This window comes from Salvelinus fontinalis, chromosome 39, assembly GCF_029448725.1.
Source record: "Salvelinus fontinalis isolate EN_2023a chromosome 39, ASM2944872v1, whole genome shotgun sequence".
NCBI lineage: Eukaryota > Metazoa > Chordata > Actinopteri > Salmoniformes > Salmonidae > Salvelinus > Salvelinus fontinalis.
Window position 1 is genome coordinate 10,392,800 of NC_074703.1, and position 20,097 is coordinate 10,412,896.

General features: G+C 44.5%; 1 protein-coding gene across 1 annotated transcript in view; it reads left to right on the top strand.

Annotated features, from left to right (window-relative positions):
* Positions 1-20,097, top strand: part of LOC129838329 (cadherin-like and PC-esterase domain-containing protein 1) — a 79,008-nt gene that overhangs the window by 13,694 nt on the left and 45,217 nt on the right. The window contains exons 2-10 of the mRNA XM_055905259.1: positions 615-792; positions 8,349-8,446; positions 9,084-9,165; positions 11,188-11,272; positions 11,421-11,577; positions 16,179-16,309; positions 16,407-16,482; positions 18,111-18,275; positions 18,427-18,531. Coding sequence (XP_055761234.1) covers positions 615-792; positions 8,349-8,446; positions 9,084-9,165; positions 11,188-11,272; positions 11,421-11,577; positions 16,179-16,309; positions 16,407-16,482; positions 18,111-18,275; positions 18,427-18,531 — 1,077 coding nt within the window. The remainder of the gene's footprint in view (positions 1-614; positions 793-8,348; positions 8,447-9,083; positions 9,166-11,187; positions 11,273-11,420; positions 11,578-16,178; positions 16,310-16,406; positions 16,483-18,110; positions 18,276-18,426; positions 18,532-20,097) is intronic.

Below are 20,097 nucleotides of genomic sequence, written 5' to 3' on the forward strand. Positions count from 1 at the left end.
TGAATGAGCAGGCAACGGAGAGGGAGGGATGAACAGTTCTGAAAGAAAAGTCCTTCTACTTCAGAAATGATATAGTGAAAACTGCCCATCCTCTCCTTACCAAAGGAGATTAACTTTTTCTCCCTCTCTCCTACCCTCCATCTCCCCTCCCTACCTTCACCCCTGCCCCAGCCATGACAGTTTGATCCTGCTGCTATCCTTATCCAGCGTATCCAGCCCAGAGTTGTGTAAACAGAGCGAGCTGAGCAGCTACAGAGCTTTCATGTGTCTCTGTCAGCCTAACCCTTCACAACTGGTTTCTCTCTCGCTCGCAAAGGGTTTAAGCTTGTTTGGCTCAGGCTCTACTCCCTAGTGCTCTAGGGCTGTTCTGTTCACTGTTTTGATGCCCGTTTCAATCGTTTATGGTGGCATTGTTTAAGTGCCGGTAATACAAATAGGATTGAAATTAGAAAAAGTTCCATATGAATTGCCAAGAAATGATCAGTCTTGGCTTCATGGACTGTCTGTACGGTCTATGTTTGTATTGCTTATAAATATACAGCAATGTTGTTGGTGGTTGGAGTGACCTCTCTATGTGTTCAGGTTGACATTCATCTTTCCCTCCTCTTCCTCAGGTCAAGGGGTCCAATCAGAACCAGGCTGGGTGGGTCACACAAGCCGTGGTGTTGACGGGTCAGCACGTAGCCGCGGATACGGAGGTCCAACTGTTCCAGCGGATCCTGGAGCAGCGAGGCTACGAGGTCAGCCTGTCCCGATACGCCGAGACCAACACCGCCCTGAGACACAACAGCGGTGAGATGGAGGGAGGGAGGGATGAAGAGAAGGACAGAGAGATGGAGGGTGAAGGGAAAGGTTTTTCAACAGCATCAGCTAACACTGAGAAAAGACAGCAGTGAGCGAGAGTGGTGAGAGAGAAGGTGGAAGAAAATAGGGAGGAGAGGGAGGAAAGAGGGGAAGAAGGATAAAGAGAGATGCAGGATGGAGAGATCAGGGTAAGATAAAGAGAGGTGAGCAGGTTTTACAGTTAAGACGGAGGGAGTGGGGGAGGAAGGATGGGCGGAGAGAAGCAGAGAGCGAGGGAGGGATCGTGGAGAGGGATGAGAGGCAAGGAATGGGTGGAAAGGGTCCCAGAGAGGTAGAAGCTGATAGATAAATAGATAAATAACATAAGAATGCTGTATGGTACAGTCTGTGCCTGCACACATACACAAACAATTATTCACTTATTCCATGTACATGTGCTTCACCTCGTCAAGTGAGGAGAAAGGAAGTATACACACAATGGTTTAATTCACTAGCTATTTGTCCTCAGGCAAGTGACTTGCGCGCATACACACACACACACGCGCATGGCCGTATTCCAGTCACTGATGACGTACAGACAGGCATTAGAGAAGGGTTAACAGAGGTGTGTGTGTGAGAAAGGCCTGCTGCTCTGGCCAGGCAGGTGGGTGGGAAGAGGTTAAAGGGTTAACAGCTATAAAGCCTGGTCTGTAGGGCCTGGTCTGCACCCCCTGCTGGGTTTACTGTCCTGGAGGGTGGAGCTGTTTGTAGGGCTCACTATCCTCCCTTCTGCCGACACCGCCTTCGACTATACACACCCATCCCAGTCAGCCAAAATAAGGTTGATTTATTGCAGAAAAAGACTGTGAGGAATAAGGCCAAATTTCCTTCTTGCCTTATTTCATTACTTTCTCTGTAATCTCTCCCTCTGTGTGAGTGTGTATGTTTTAGGAAAAGGAGAATGGTTTTCCAGTGACCCAGTGAAGGATGCTACTGGAAAATCCTTGGTGCTCAGCACAGAAGTGACATGTGAATAGTTCAGCTGGAAGGCAGAGGGGGGGAGAGCGATAGAGAGGGGACACTTATAGGAGACCAGATGTTTAAACTACCCTTGTCATTCAGGGTCATAAATCACTGCTCTACTAGTAAGGATAGTCCCAAGGATTAGCTGTGTGTGTGTGTGTGTGTGTGTGTGTGTGTGTGTGTGTGTGTGTGTGTGTGTGTGTGTGTGTGTGTGTGTGTGTGTGTGTGTGTGTGTGTGTGTGTGTGTGTGTGTGTGTGTGTGTGTGTGTCTCCTGTGGTTTACTATCAAGAGGAGAGTATCGCCAGGTCTCAGGGGTCAGGCTCTGTGTGTCAGAACGCCCAGCTGTCACTCACCCCATCGGTGTGATGATTGACAGGTCAGCCTGTAGACCACACTGGGGCTCTGGTCACCCTGATCAAAGAACCCAGCAGGTTGTTAGGTAAACAGCAACACCCTTAATGACTTTACCAGCCCAGAAACTGAATAGCATGGGCCTGGTAAATGTCTTTAGGACTGTGTCCTAAAAGTGTCCTATAAAAGCGTCATAGTCAGTCCTTGCACGTGTGCGTATTTATGATGGAAAGAGGAGACAAGGAATGGGGAATGTTTAAGAGTATTGGGATATGCCTTTCCCTTTGCTTATAAAGGAGACAAGGAATGGGGCAATTTAACAATATTGGGACACTGCCTGTGTCATTGCCACGGTATGCTACGTGTGTGACAGAATATTCCAGCCCAGTCTCCCATATAATGGATTTGTCCGATCTACATCAGGGCTTAAAAACTGGAGCGTACTGGAATGAAAGGGTAGGGTTCCTGGAAGAACGAATCCAGATCTTTAATTTGATGAGCCCTAATTGTATTATCTGTTATTGGGTCGAATGCATCAGATTAGAGGGAGCCAATCATTTCCTGTTTACTCAAACCAACCCAAACAGAGAGACAGAGATTGGCTTTTACTGTTACTGTTGTTGTTTTCTCTGAGGGCCTTTTCAGTCTCCCAGCAGACTGTGCGTGCTTGTGTGTCAGGGCTTCAATTCCCCGATGGCATCGGCGGCCATGGCTGAGGCGCATATTGAAGATGTTACTTTTCGTCAGCCAACAAGATAGAGTAGGCCTAAGGAACAGCAAAAACACCACCCTATGTCAATCTACTATCCCCCATAGTCCAAAAGTTTACATATTATATTGGCAGTGGCGATTTTAGCATGTGCATCTTGGTGAGGCAAACTACCCCCAAAATGTTTTCGATGCATGCCAGCAAAGCCACTACACAACACTAAACAATACATTAAATGCACTATAACGGTGTCAAATGGTGACCACAAACTGTTAGGGCTTACATAAAGCTGTCCCAACAGCAGTCCCAACACCTTACCACTACTACACCTGGCTATCAGCGGAGCCTTGTCTGGCAGCGAAACAGTTCTTCAACAAAATGTACTGCATTTAAAAAAAACATAGCTGATATAGCTGACTTGCTTAAAAAAATGTGGTTTCTACTGACAATTGAGATGCACAAACTATGGTATAAGGGGACGACGAGGCAATCCGTAAATTCGATTAAGACATTAATAAGCAAGCTAGGACGGATGTAGTTACAATAACTATTTGTACATTTCTAAAGTGCTGAACAGCGACAGAATTCAGAACATGGGCCGTTCTTACAGTATTCTCCCTGTTCACCAAGTCAGAACCGTAGGATAAATAAAGGGGGCATATAAGCAGACAATGAAAGCTTTCACAATATTTGATGATGACATTTTTCTAAAACAGGCTATAGGCTAAACGTGCACCAGCAAGTCAGAACAGTAGGCTAAGTTATGAGGTGAAAAGGGAGCAAATTATTAGAGTTAGGCACATGGGCTACTAACAGCTTATTACACAACATACACTTAGTATTACTTTCTTAGCTACATTATGTATATGTCCCTGGCATATTACATCATTCATGCAGCAGCATACAAGAAATAATTTTGGACTCACGTTGTTGTGCTGTGCTCACTTGAACAGGAAGATGGCACGGCGGTCCTTTGTGACACATTTTTATCATCAAAGTGTGGCATTCTCTGGATTTATGGTGCTTTCAAGACAACTGGGAACTCGGGAAAAAACAAGGTTGAATCATGACGTGAGTGATCTTCAGGTCAGAGCTCTAGAAAGAGGCCCGAGTTTCTGACTTAGAATTCGGAGTTTGATAACCATTCAAAACGCATTTTCCCACTCGGAGCTAGTTTTTTTGTCCTGTATCTTGAAGTCTAAGATTTCTCAGTTCCAAGTTTCCAGTTGTTTTGAGCGCGGCAGAAATCATGCTAGATTGACAGCATGGCCAATGTTGAATGTTTATCCTTTTAAGCTTGAAAAAGAGACCCTTAAACCCAGACTTGGACCATGCACCCATTCCAGTGAATATCAGGCTAGTGATTGCTTTGAAATGCCTGCAGTTAGCCACTGATTCCTTCCAAACCACTCATTGTTGAATTTGCGATTTCCAACTTGTTGTACAATGTATATGTCCAATAGCCGATGATCACCGATCCGTTTTATATATAATTTCTCTTCATTATTTCTCTTCATTTGACAAGGTTTGAAAAAGATTTGCCAGTAGGTTGTCAACTTGCTTCATGATATTGACTGCTAGCTAAGATTTTGAAAGTATGATGGTGACATGATCAATCCAATCAGAGCTACGGTACATATATCGTGATTTTACGTCATTTTATCTGTGGCCAATGACCTTCTTGGATGGGCACTTCTAATGTAACTCTATGGCAGCACCAAATTTTCTCTTGAATGAATCAAATGTACTACCATCTAACAACTCCAGGAATCACATGATGTCCAGGCTTTTGTACCTCTGTGCTATCTGAGACTTGATGTGATCATGAATTAAGTCATACAGTGACTTGTAGGTGTGCCTTACATCCTGAGTGTCCTGCCGACGCTTCCTCCTGTGCATGATCTCTGGATCCCCTGTCATGCTTGCTACCTTCTCATATATGGCACGGAATGCTACATCAGACTTGTGGTCCTCCATTCTTCTTGACAGATTCTCTATTATTCTCTTACAGTAGGCTACATCCATGGCTTGCTGCTGCACTATGTCAAACACAACATCTGTGAGAGCAAATATATCCTCAAAAGTTAGAAGTAAAAAAAAAAAAATATCAACATCTTCCAGCTTTGCCTTGAACCCGTCTGCACATGACACAGTATCATCATCCATGGTAGGGTGCTCTGTGATATGGGTGAATGTGTCCTTCAGTAGCACATAGCTTTTTACAATTCTAGAAGTGAAATTCCAACATGTTGGTGCGTTTTCTGGCAAGCATGCACATCCAGCCTTAACTTTGGGAATGAACTTGGTGCTCTGACTCTGAATTAAATTGAGCCGGTTTGCCTGTAAGCCGTTTAAGTCAGAAGCCATTACAGCAGCACCTTCATAGGTTTGGATATCAAGTTTCTCCATGAACTCAGACATCAAAGAATTCACAAAGTCAAACACAGACTGCGCATCTCGCCAACTTGACAGATCAAAGTAGCCCAAGATACGTTCCTGAATAAAGCCCTGATCATTCACATTCCTTGACGGTAAATAACAACTGTGAACGACAGCTGATGTCTGTGGTTTCGTCCATTTGCCATGCAAAAAAACAGCACTGCGTCCACCTCTCTTTTAATCTCACTTTTAATGGATGATGCGATGGAAGCTATCAAATCATTCTGAATTGATTTCGACAACCAAGCAAAGACAGTAGAAAGTTCCATATGTTCAGTAAGTAACACATCATAACGTGGTATTACCTCTGCAAGCTCCTTGTAGTTGCCCTTGTTAATGGAACTTTCCCTCTCGTCGTGTCCCCTAAAAGCTCATTCTTGCATGCCCAAAATTGCAGTTACTTTCCCGTTGTGTTGCACAGTATGAATTTATCCATTACATCGATTTTGGCTTTTTCCCAGAAACTTGAGTCTGATATGGGCATTTATATGCTACCTGCTTATGTTTTGCTGTTTAGCTGAACGATCGATGTTCTTCAGGTCACTGTTTCGACCAAGGCTCAGACTTTCCAAAAATTAGGCAAGGCCAGCAATACAGGCAAGGCCAGCAATACAGGCAAGGCCAGCAATACAGGCAGGGCCAGCAATACAGGCAAGGCCAGCAATACAGGCAAGGCCAGCAATACAGGCAGGGCCAGCAATACAGGCAGGGCCAGCAATACAGGCAGGGCCAGCAATACAGGCAGGGCCAGCAATACAGGCAGGGCCAGCAATACAGGCAGGGCCAGCAATACAGGCAGGGCCAGCAATACAGGCAGGGCCAGCAATACAGGCAGGGCCAGCAATACAGGCAGGGCCAGCAGGTGGCTTGATGAAAGGCTCCCTGTTAACCAGCTATACTTTTGATACCAATTGATATTGAACACCCTCACCTTTTCATCCTTCTCCATGAAACTGATCAGAGGTCCACCCTCGGTTTTAAGTCTCACCTTTTCCGTGTACCATAGAGAATGAAAGGGGTTCTTCAACATAAAATCCACAACATTTTCGGTAGCGTTATTCATTCTGGCAGAGAAAACTGCACGCTCATGCTGCTAGCTAGCTAGCTACTGCTACTTGCTACTAAAATTAACAAGGCAAATTTAAATAAATTGCACTAACTGGATACAAAAATAAAGTTCTAAAACCAAGAATATTTTAAATAATATACCTCCTCCGTCTCCTGTAATTTGAAAAAACTAATTTGAATTGAATAATATAAAAAAATGCTCAACTATCACTCTTCACTCTTAATCTTTATCCAACAATGTCAGCAAACTTCTTAACACATAGAACCCCCATAATGCTCTGTGGCACAATCCCAATACAACACACTATGTTCATTCTCTGATCCTAATCCTATGATTGAATGGACAACATGTCAGTTCATACTGCAAAAGCTTAGATTGGTTGGAGGACGTCCTCCGGAAGTGGTCATAATTACCATGTATGTCTATGGAAGGGGGTGAGGCTTACGAGCCTCCTAGGTTTTGTATTGAAGTCAATGTAGCCAGAGGAGGATGGAAGCTAGCTGTCTTCCCGGCTACACCATGGTGCTACCCCAGACATTGCTGTTGAAGTTACTTGTACACCTTCATTGCAAAACAGTGTATTTTAATCAATTATTTGGTGACATATTAATATATTTAGTATAGTTTTACCTGCAAATGATGACTCTTTTAATTTTTCACTATTTTTATTTTTATGAAATTTCACTGAGGAGGTTGGTCCTCCCCATCATCCTCTGAGGAGCCTCCACTCATATATATCAATATATAATTAAGTCTCATTTACAGTATGGTTACATTTTCAGGTGCCTCCCTCATGTCAGCATCAATCTGGACATGACAGGCAATAGCCTAGGCTAAGTATACACTTTTTAAAATAAATGTCATTGGCTATTTTGGTTAATGGCCTTGGTGCCCTAGCAGATGGCCTTGGTTCCCTAGCAGATGGCCTTGGTTCCCTAGCAGATGGCCTTGGTTCCCTAGCAGATGGCCTTGGTGCCCTAGCAGATGGCCTTTGTGCCCAAGCAGATGGCCTTGGTGCCCTGGCAGATTGAGCACCTCTTGAAGGCCAAATGGTCTTGCCCCTAAAATCACTAAATTCCAGGTTTTGTGTGTGGTGTGTGTGTGTGGTGTGTGTGGTGTGTGTGGTGTGTGTGGTGTGTGTGGTGTGTGGTGTGTGGTGTGTGTGTGTGTGTGTGTGTGTGTGTTGGCAGTATCAGGGTCAACTCAAACATATGGGAGCTGTTGCAGGACTTGAAAGCAATGATTATAGGTTACAAAGAACACTACACACACTTAATCTCTCTCTGTATGCAGACACAGAGGTAGGTGTGTGTATATGTCTATATATATACACACACACACACACACACACACACACACACACACACACACACAAAGGTTAAGTTCTTGCTATCCATTCATCTCTAGGCTGCCATAATAGCTGTTAAGTCACTTCCTCCCATTCTCAATGCTTCAGAACACTGAGACCAAAACAGCCATGGTTCTGGCCAAAAGCACCACCACGTTTCCTCTCCTCTCCAAATACTGGCTGTACAATCGCTACCAGATGTTTCTCTCTCTCTCTCGATTTCTGTTATTTCCGTTCCTCTCTCTCTCTGTTTTTCTCTCTCTCTCTCTGTTTTTCTCTCTCTCTCTCTCTCTCTGTTTTTCTCTCTCTCTCTCGATTTCTGTTATTTCCGTTCCTCTCTCTCTGTTTTTCTCTCTCTCTCTCTCTGTTTTTCTCTCTCTCTCTCTCTCTCTCTCTCTGTTTTTCTCTCTCTCTCTCTCTCTCTCTGTTTTTCTCTCTCTCTCTCTCTCTCTCTCTCTCTCTCTCTCTCTCTCTCTCTCTCTCTCTCTCTCTCTCTCTCTCTCTCTCTCACACACACAGTTGGAGCACTGTATCTGGTATGGCTTCAAAGCTTCATTTATTTGTACAAGATGCTTACTGATCTGCTATTCGTTCCCTCTGCTTTCCCCCTCTCCCTCACTCCCAGGTGGCAGTGTGGAGTGGAGTGTGTTGGTGTGTCTGAGCGGTTCGGAGAAGAGTTGTCTGAGGAGAGTGTCCTTCTCCCATCTGCAGCCCCACCAGAGGGTGAGACCAGCTACACACACTGTACGGGAATGCTCAACTGGAAGGTCGTCTCATATGGGAACGTTGGTGACCTATGTGGGAATGTTACCCCATGTCAGAATGTTGACCGACATGGGTTTGATGGTTGTGTAGTTTTCATATTGGTGTAACACTGTCTCTTCAAACCCCAGCAGTGAAGCCTGATCCCCTAACGACCCACAGTTTCTTTCTAATATCCATATGTTATCAGATCCACCCAGAGATTCTTCTCGAAAATATCTTTGGAAGCCGGGGACTAATATTTTTGGAAGCCGGCTTCCAAGAAAGAATTCAGTGAAAATGTCTCTGTCCTGAGATGGTGGATCTCAGTTCAAACACGACAGGAAAACACACAGTAAACTCCAACAACAAACATCACATTCCCTTCTCCCTCTCTCCTTTACACACCCTCCTATAACACCAACATCCCATAACATGAGAAAGTATAGGACCATCCTTAGCCTGGTCCCAGGTCTGTTTGTTGCTAGTACTATGGTCTATAGGAGTCAGCATTACAGCACAAACAGATCTGGGACCTGGCTGTCCTCTTGCCTCAACTTCAAACAAGTCCAATAACTTTAATTCGTTGCCTTTTGGATCCAATCTGTCATCTACTCAGGTCAACATGATACCTGGGCTGGTGGGGGCGTTCTCTGATGTGGGCGGGCTCTGTCGCTTCCAGACAGACAGCCGGCTAGCAGGTGAGTCTACAGGTGGAGCGCTGAGTGATACACGAGATCTGGGCCGTGCTCATTATGCACCAAACTGAAGAAAACTGACTGAAACGGTGGAGACTTGTCCAATAAGAAACGTTGAAAACATTTTCTGTTGTGTACCCTAATGAACACGACCTAGGTGAGTCATCACCTGTTTCCAGACAACCTTTAGTTTTCAGGCGAGCTCTTTGAGTTCCTTAAAGTAGAGATTTGGGCCGTTGCTAGCAGACGTTTAAATACAGATGCGTTTTTATGGAAATGACCCGTACGTAATTAGACTTGTATAACTTGTATAAACTTGTATAAATTGAAGTACTTATAGTACTTTTAAAGTTGTATCCATAGAAACCATAGATGATTAGCTGAAGATGAATTTTGGAGAAGATACGTGGTTTATTTTGTTCAATGGGTTGCAGGGCTTTCATACATGCTCTCTCTCTATAACTCGGCTTTCTGAGAAGACCTAAATAAAGAAAGCACTTTTATAATCACAGTAACGATCGGTTCAGAGATTCTTAATAATGACCCAATGCATCTCTGCTTATATTTGTCCTCCGTTCGAACCACATGAAAATAAAGATGATGGATTGAGTGAGTGAGAGAGAGAGGGGCTTTGGGCAAAAATATATATTTTGGGTTGGCGTCAAGGCACTTATCTTCATTATATCTCAGAAGGAAGATAATGACAACCAGTGGGTTTGACTTTGATAAGAACTGAGGGCCCTCTGTGTGTTCTCCTCTACCTCCTTACTCTTTGTTTAGAGGTCTCTTCCCTGTACAGAACAGATTGTCTCCCACTTCTAGAACTATATTGTCCTTCTTTTTTGGCTCATCTCCAACACAAATGTTGACATTGGTGCAGTCCCAGTTGAAGGCTAGTGTCTCCTCCTCAATTGCCCTCTTTCACCTTGAAGTTCTGCAGACCCCCTCACAGCGCCTCTTCAGGTCCTTTTGACTGCCCCACCCCTCTTCCTTAGACCAGGACCCAGGTCTCTGCCCACCCTTTGTTTGAGAACATCATTTATCTTACAAAAGGCAGAGTGAATCTGACTGACGCAAGCATAACCAACAATCACTGCCATGTTCCAGTTACAGGAGGAGAGGAGGGCCAGGGGGGTCTGTTTCCTGGTTTGGGCCTAATTCAGGGTTTTGTGTGGTTTCAGGGAATACAGTGTTGTGTGGTTTCAGGGAATACAGTGTTGTGTGGTTTCAGGGAATACAGTGTTGTGTGGTTTCAGGGAATACAGTGTTGTGTGGTTTCAGGGAATACAGTGTTGTTTGGTTTCAGGGAATACAGTGTTGTGTGGTTTCAGGGAATACAGTGTTGTGTGGTTTTCTCCATCTTTCAGATTTAGTCCAGCTCCATTAGAACTTGGAAATATTGAACGTTAGATTGTGATTCAGATATCATATGTGAGGGATGTGGATTACCAGTAGAACGGATTTGAATCCTTCTCTGGCCAGTGATTTGAGTCCGGGGGATGGGAGAGGAGTTGGGATCAAGCCCAGGACTGATAGTGATTTGGGCCTTAGAGCACACAGCCTCTCTCTACACATTTCCACCGGTGGAGAATTTCATTAGCAATACGGTGCCAGAGAATGACAACATGCTCTCACTCCCTCCCACTGGGGAAACACTGGTTGAATCAACGTTGTTTCCACGTCATTTCAATGAAATGACGTTGAACCAACGTGGATTCGACGTTGAATTGACTGTGCCCAGTGGGCTGTTGATATGCAACGTGAAGCATGTATAGGGGTTGACAATTATTAGGCAAGAACACACACACAGCTGCTCTGCTATTTCATAACTCCTAACCAGCACAGGGGATGCAAACTCAGCAAAAATGAACTGCTCTACTCCACCTCGGATAACGGCCCTGATGTCAACCCCTCGTGACAGTCTAGTATAGATGCTAAATTCAACCATCTCTGTCATCACTAGGTACAGATTAATGTCTGTCATCACTTGTGTGTGTGTTTCTCTGTTACCGTGTTTTGTTTCAGGGCTGGCATTACGCATAAATCCATCTGCCTGTGGATCGCCTCGCACCAAGCTGGGAGATGTTCGTGATGTGGCACAGGGTGATTGGTCAGTCAACTCTGCCAGTAACAACACGTTTACCTTAGTCGAAACTTACAGCTCAATTATGATCAAGTGTGTCTATTCGCTCGTTGAAATAAATGGGTTTGATTTTCTGAGCTAATGTTATCGTTGTTGTCGTTTTCCCTTCCCCTAGGAACCCAGCTATCACCACACTTAACTTGGTGAGCCCTGGCCTTGTTGCCACGGTAACAGTTTATGTCCTGGTTACCTCGGTAACGCCGCTCACAGCCTTTCTTCATCACACGGGCCTGGTCAGGACAAGCGAAGACACGGACAGCCACACCACACAGGTACTGAGGACCCTATTCAATCTATTCTGTTCACCAGGTATCTGGGGTTATAGATGCATTATATTCAATGTGATATATATATATATATATATATATATATATATACAGTACCAGTCAAATGTTTGGACACACCTACTCATTTATTTTTACTACTAGAATAATAGTGAAGACATCAAAACTATGAAATAAAACATATGGAATCATGTACAGTAGTAACTGAAAAAGTGTTAACAAATCAAAATATATTATATATTTGAGATTCTTCAAAGTAGCCACATTTTGCCTTGATGACAGCTTGGCATTCTCTCAACCAGCTTCATGAGGTAGTCACCTGAAATGCAATTCAATTAACAGGTGTGCCTTGTTAAAAATGTATTTATGTAATTTCTGTCCGTAATGTGTTTGAGCCAATCAGTTGTATTGTGACAAGGTAGGGGTGGTATACCGAAGATAGTCAAATTTGGTTAAAAAAAAAAGTCCATATTATGGCATGAACAGCTCAAATAAGCAAAGAGAAACGACAGTCCAAATTAACCACTACTAAACGACAACAATAAGAAGAAGAGACTTGCTTGGGCCAAGAAACACGATCAGTGGACATTAGACAAGTGGAAATCTGTCCTTTGGGCTGATGAGTCCAAATTTGAAATTTTTGGTTCCAACCGCCGTGTCTTTGTGAGACGCAGAGTAGGTGAATAGATGATCTCTGCATGTGTGGTTCCCACCGTGAAGCATGAAAGAGGAGGTGTGATGGTGCTTTGCTGGTGACACTGTCTGTGATTTATTTAGAATTCAAGGCACACTTAACCAGCATGGCTACCACAGCATTCTGCAGCGATACGCCATCCCATCTGGTTTGCACTTAGTGGGAATATCATTTGTTTTTCAACAAGACAATGACCCAACACACCTCCAGGCTGTGAAGGGCTATTTGACCAAGGAGAGTGATGGAGTGCTGCATCAGATGACCTGGCCTCCACAATCACCCAACCTTAACCCAATTGAGATTGTTTGGATCGCCGAGTGAAGGAAAAGCAGCCAACAAGTGCTCAGCATGTGGGAACTCCTTTAGGATAGTTGGATAAAGCATTCCTCATGAAGCTGGTTGAGAGAATGCCAAGAGTGTGCAAAGCTGTCATCAAGGCAAAGGGTGGCTACTTTGAAGAATCGGTTTATCACTTTTTTGGTTGCTACATGATTCCATATGTGTTATTTCATAGTTTTGATGTCTTCACTATTATTCTACAATGTAGAAAATAGTACAAATAAAGAAAAACCATTGAATGAGTAGGTGTGTCCAAACTTTTGACTGGTACTATATATATATACAAAAGTTTGGGGTCACTTAGAAATGTCCTTGTTTTTGAAAGAAAACCACCTTTTTTGTCCATTAAAATAACATCAAAATGATCAGAAGTACAGTGTAGACATTGTTAATATTGTAAATGACTATTGTAGCAGATATTTTATAGAATATCTACATAGGCGTACAGAGGCCCATTATCAGCTACCATCACTCCTGTGTTCCAATGTCACGTTGTGTTAGCTAATCCAAGTTTATCATTTTAAAAGGCTAATTGATCATTAGAAAACACTTTTGCAATTATGTTAGCACAACTGAAAACTGTTGTTCTGATTTAAAGAAGCAATAAAATGTGCCTTCTTATACTAGTTGAGTATCTGGAGCATCAGAAATTTGTGGGTTCGATTACAGGCTCAAAATGGCCACAAACAAAGAACTTTCTTCTGAAACTCGTCAGTCTTTTCTTGTTCTGAGAAATTAAAGCTATTCCATGTGAGAAATTGCCAAGAAACTGAAGATCTCGTACAACGCTGTGTGCTACTCCCTTCACAGAACAGCGTGAACTGTCTCTAACCAGAATAGAAAGAGGAGTGAGAGGCTCGGTGCACAACTGAGCAAGAGGACAAGTACATTAGAGTGTCTAGTTTGAGAAACAGACGCCTCACAAGTCCTCAACTGGCAGCTTCCTTAAATAGTACCCGCAAAACACCAGTCTCAACGTCAACAGTGAAGAGGCGACACCGGAATGCTGGCCTTCTAGGCAGAGTTCCTCTGTCCAGTGTCTGTGTTCTTTTGCCCATCTTAATCTTTTAGTTTTATTGGCCAGTCTGAGATATGGCTTTTCATTTGCAACTCTGCCTAGAAGGCCAGCAAGTGACCCCAAACTTTTGAATGGTAGTGTATATCACAATGACCTCTGCCATGTGGGTTAACCCAACGACACTGCAGTCAGTTCTCCTGTACATGGAGCAAAGAGTTCTCAGGTTTGTTTCCAGTCAGATCCAGCGACCAGAATCGTAGACGTAGTGTATATGCTCAGAACCTCTATACTTCTTCCAAAAAGGGGGTTTCTTTCTTTCAAAAACAAGGACATTTTGAAGTGACCCGAAACTTTTGAACGGTAGTGTATACATAACCTATTTTACTGCGCCTATTTTACTGCGCCTCCCGGGTGGCGCAGTGGTCTAGGGCACTGCATCGCAGTGCTAGCTGCGCCACCAGAGTCTCTGGGTTCACGGCCAGGCTGGGCTGGGTTCGCCCCCAGGCTCTGTCGCAGCCCGCCGCAACCGGGAGGTCCGTGGGGCGATGCACAATTGGCATAGCGTCGTCCGGGTTAGGGAGGGTTTGGCCGGTAGGGATATCCTTGTCTCAGTATGTAAAAAATGTAATAAAATGTATGCACTCTACTGTAAGTCGCTCTGGATAAGAGCGTCTGCTAAATGACTAAAATGTAAATGTAAAAATGTTATTGAATGTAGCCCTGAGTTCTTGATAAAGCTGGACCTACAGTAAACATAGTAGAGATCTCAAGCTATACACTAAGCTATGCCTCTTAGAAAACGTGTTTCTTCCTTCCTTCTCTCCAGAATGTTTGCGATGCATATTCTCTCTGTGGCGTTGATCAGGCTGTTACAGCTGTGTAGTGGAGGCTGGTAGCTGGCTAAGTGCGTTCCTAGCATATTGCTCCTAAATTAGCATAGGGCTTTCAATTCACACTGTGCTGCAAACAGACCAAGTGGATACACATGCAGTATAATGGATAGATTGGATATATAGCTATGATGGAACACAATGTTTTTGATATTTATTTTCGCCAGTTATTTCTTAAAGTTACATTCAGGCCTAATGTTGTTTTTGTGCTTCTTTAGTCGTAAACATGCTGAAATATTGGAGCATGTGCAAACACACACACAAGACTACTGTGAGAACTGGCATTAACACAGTAAACTATTGTGTTCCTTTCCAATAACCCAACTTTCCACTCTGTTATACTAATCAACTACTGACTCTTTTTTTTCTCCTCAATTTCATGGTATCCAATTGGTAGTTACTGTCTTGTCTCATCCCTGCAACTCCCGTACGGACTCGGGAGAGGCAAAGGTCGAGAGCCATGCATCCTCTGGAACACCACCGAAACCAAGCCAAGCCGCACTGCTTCTTAACACAATGCACATCCAACCCGGAAGCCAGCCGCACCAATGTGTCAGAGGAAACACCGTACACCTGGTCAGCGTGCACTGCGCCCAGCCCGCCACAGGAGTCGCTAGTGCGCGATGACACAAGGATATCCCTGCCGGCCAAACCCTCCCTAACTCGGACGACGCTGGGCCCCCCCATGGGCCTCCCGGTCGCGGCCAGCCGCGACAGAGCCTGCGCTCAAACCCAGAATCTCTGGTGGCACAGCTAGCACTGCAATGCAGTGCCTTATACCACTGCGCCACCCGGGAGGCTGTATTACCGACTCTTATCCAATCTCATATCTCTTCTGACTAGTTAACCTCTCGTTGACATCTCCTACGTGTCTCTGAAACTCACACTAGCTGTGTCACCAGATGACCAAAACCATGCCAAATATCTGGAGCTCTGAACATCCTGATCCTACTGCCCTTATGCTGTTGTTGTCTCCGGAGACTCCCAGTCCCTTTTTAAAAGGCCCTGTTAATATTGTTCAGTGTGTGTGTTCGTTCGTTCGTGCGTGCGTGCGTGCGTGTATGCCAGTGCATGTGTTGTTGTGGACTAGCCAACCATACCACATGCTTCGGATTTGAGCACTGTAATGCTTGATTCCCAACCCTGTCCAACCGTCACTCACTGGCACCCTATTGGGATTATCTCAAATGAAATCTGTCTCTGTCAGATGAAATGTAATCTAACCTGATTAGATCTATTAGATGTAATATGTGATGGGACTGAGAGTGAGAGTGGTTGGCGTTTTGTTCTGTCATATCAAAGCTGGGGTTGTGGATTAGTGAATGTGGACAATTACCGCCACCTGTTGGAACAGAGTATTACGTGTTTATTTTGCCGCAGCATTGCGTAGCAAGTGATCAATTCCTTTTAAATATTACATTTACATGGAATCTCTCCAAAAGAGCGCAAATCAGTTATTGCCTTGACTGATATTGAGGTGTTATAATTAAGTTGTAATCTATCCAACTATTTTAACTGACAAAACATTTCTATCTTCTTTATCCCCCCTCTCTCTTTCTCTATCGCTTTTTCTTTTTTTCTCTCTCTCTCTTTCTGTCTTTCTTTTTTTCACCCTCGCTTTCTCCTTCTCTTCATCTCCCTCTCTCAGCTCAAGCTCTTTCTTCTCCAGCAGCTGGGTCCTGTTGCGTCCCACGAGGCATTGGACCAGGTGAAGGAGGTCATAGGTCAGGTGTTGAGGGCGGCAGCATTGACCAATGAGGAGCCTAGCTCTCGGCACAGGTTAGCCAGCCTCGGATCAACTTCACAACTGTTCAATTATTAATCTCTGTGCGTCATTCTGATTTGTCACTAGTCTATGTGACTGTTTCTCCTGTAGGTGGTGTCTCCTGTGTTTCCAGCTGATGACATTCACTCTCCAGTTCAGTGGTTCCCTTCTACCTGTCATAGTGAAGGTAAGAGGGGGTTATTGCTGGGTCGGCACATTGCTACTGTAGCCGCTCTCTACTGATGTTTTTTTAGAGTAGTCACTAGGTGGCGCCATAAGACTGTGATACTAGCAACATTCAAAGACAGCAACATACAAAATATATAAAAAGGTACATGGACACCCCTTCAAATGAGTGGATTCGGGTATTTCAGCCACACACGTTTCTGACAGGTTGAGCACACCGCCATGCAATCTCCATAGACAAACATTGGCAGTAGAATGGCCTTACTGATGAGCTCAGTGACTTTCAATTTGGCACCGTCATAGGATGCCACCTTTCCAACAAGTCAGTTCGTCAAATGTCTGCCCTGCTAGAGCTGCCCCAGTCAACTGTAAGTGCTGTTATTGTGAAGTGGAAACTCCTAAGAGCAACAACGGCTCAGCCGCGAAGTGGTAAGCCACACAAGTTCACAGAACGGGGCCGTCGAGTGCTGAAGCGCGTAGCGCATAAAAATCGTCTGTCCTCATTTGCGACACTCACTACTGAGTTCCAAACGGCCTCTGGAAACAAATGGGTATCCGTGGCCGAGAAAAAGCACACAAGCCTAAGTTTACCTCGTTAGCTGGGTGGTGTAAAGCTCGCCGCCATTGGAGTGATGAATCACGCTTTACCATCTGGCAGTCCGACGAACGAATCTGGGTTTGGCGGATGCCAGGAGAACGCTACATGCCCCAATGCATAGTGCCAACTGTAAAGTTTGGTGGAGGAGGAATAATGGACTGGGGCTGCTTTTCATGGTTTGGGTTAGGCTCCTTAGTTCCAGTGAAGTGAAATCTTAACACTACAGCATACAATGACATTCTAGACGATTCTGTGCTTCTAACTTTGTGGCAACGGTTTGGGGAAGGCCCTTTCCTGTTTCAGCATGACAATGTGCACAAAGCGAGGTCCATACAGAAATGGTTTGTTGAGATCGGTGTGGAAGAACTTGACTGGCATGCACAAAGCCCTGACCTCAGGGCAGGTGTCCACATACGTTTGGTCATGTAGTGTAACTTCCGAGTTGAGCAGAGAAGAGAGAGTCAGTATTTTAGCTGTTGTGCTGCATACATGTGGGCTGCATACAAACACACATGTGCACTCACACACACACATACCCATGCATGCACACTGCTGAGTGATACAACTAGTCACAGTTATAAAAACCATTACACTTAAAGGGCCTCCCTTGAAGTGTTGTAGTTGGTTTGACCCAAAGATTCCTTCCCCTTTTTCCAGATTCCAAACATGGTGTCCATTGGTTCCACTCTTATAACCCGAGCCACCAATACACATGATGATATTTCCTTCTGTAGGCTGTATAGCCTGTTCCATGTACTGATCTTAGGAAGACCAACATGTCTCGGTTCAATGTGACCAATTCCTTCCTTGAATTCCCCTCAGTGCTTACACCTCTCCAATACGTTCATACCTCTAAGTGTGAGTCAGGGTAGAGGGAAGGGAGCAGGTCATTGTGTTGTCACCCATTTATACGTTTCCTACAGTATTAAGATAACTCATATATCCACTAGGTGGCAGAACGTGCTTACTTTCAGTACAGTTCCTTTAATGAAAGCCATTGCTAAAAGTTTCCCTTAATCTCCGTCTGAAAGGCTGAGACTGACCTGCACTTTGATGGGCTGAGGGACCCCGGGTTTGACGGACAGATCACAAAAGAGTTCATCCTGGAAGATGCTCTTCTCTTCCTGCTCCCAGCACACAGTGGACAGGCCAGACGGAAGAGCCCCTCACACAGCGAGACAGACGATGGACAGAGGGTACTAAACAACTGTTTAACTTAATAAAGCACACAATACTATGAGGGCAATGACGATGGACTCCTTTTAACATGACAATTTCAGAGAGAAAGTTGTATGGATATCGTAATTCCATTAACCTTCACAATTTGTTTTGTGTGTTTCTGGTCAGTATGGTGGCTGTGGGGGGACATACGGTCTCTGTCTGCCAGAACACCAGACTCTCCTCCTCCTCCAGTTCCTCCGTCAGCTAAAGACACCAGGGCCATTTGAACTGGTAAACCTCTATTCCACATTAGTCTCTGTTACAGTGCATTCGGAAAGTATTCAGACCCCTTCACTTTTTCAACATTTTGTTATGTTACAGCCTTATTCGAAAATGGATTAAATAGTTGTTTCCCCTCATCAATCTACACACAATACCCCATAATGACAAAGCAAAAACAGGTTTTTAGAAATTTGTGCAAATGTATTAAACATTTAAGTATTCAGACCCTTTACTCGGTACTTTGTTGAAGCACCTTTGGCAGCGATTACAGCCTCGAGTCTTCTTGGGTATGACGCTACAAGCTTGGCACACCTGTATTTGGGGAGTTTCTCCCATTCTTCTCTGCAGATCCTCTCAAGCTCTGTCAGGTTGGATGGGGAGCATCGCTGCACAGATATTTTCTGGTCTTTCCAGAGATGTTTGATCGGGTTCAAGTCCGCGCTCTGGCTGGGCCAATCAAATGACATTCAGAGATTTGTCCCAAAGCCAGTCCTGTGTTGTCTTGGCTGTGTGCGTACGGTCCTGTTGGAAGGGTCGTTGTCCTGTTAGAAGGTAAATCTTCGCCCCAGTCTGAGGTCCTAAGCGCTCTGGAGCAGGTTTTCATCGAGGATCTCTCTGTACTTTGCTTTGTTCATCTTTCCCTCGATCCTGACGAGTCTCCCAGTCCCTGCCGCTGAAAAACATCTCCACAGCATGATGCTGCCACCACCATGCTTCACTGTTGGGATGGTATTGGCCAGGTGATGAGCGGTGCCTGGTTTCCTCCAGACGTGACGCTTGTCATTCAGGCCAAAGAGTTAAATTTTTGTTTCATCAGACCAGAGAATCTTATTTCTCATGGTCTGAGTCCGTTAGGTGCCTTTTGGCAAACTCCAAGCGGGCTGTCATGTGCCTTTTACTGAGGAGTGGCTTCCGTCTAGCCACTACCATAAAGGCCTGATTGGTGGAGTGCTGCAGAGATGGTTGTCCTTCTGGAAGGTTCTCCCATCTCCACAGAGGAACTCCGGAGTTCTGTCAGAGTGACCATCGGGTTCTTGGTCACCTCCCTGACCAAGGCACTTCTCCCCTGATTGCTCAGTTTAGCCAGGTGTCCAGCTCTAGGAAGAGTCTTGGTGGTTCAAAACTTATTCCATTAAAGAATGGTGTAGGCCACTGTGTTCTTGAAGACCTTCAATGATGCACACATGTTTTGGTACCCTTCCCCAGATCTGTGCCTCGACACAATCCTGTCTCGGAACTCTACGGCCAATTCCTTAGAGTTCATGGCTTGGTTTTTGCTCTGATATGCACTGGTAACTGTGGGACCTTATATAGACATCTGTATGTGCCTTTCCAAATCATGTCCAATCAATTGAATTTACCACAGGTGGACTCCAATCAAGTTGTAGAAACATCTCAAGGATGATCAATGAAAACAGGATGCACCTGAGCTCAATTTTGAGTCTCATAGCAAAGGGTCTAAATACTTATGTAAATAAGGTTTTTCAGTTTTTTATTTGTAATACATTTGCAAACATTTCTAAAAACCTGTTTTCGCTTTGTCATTATGGGGTATTGTGTGTAGATTGATGAGGG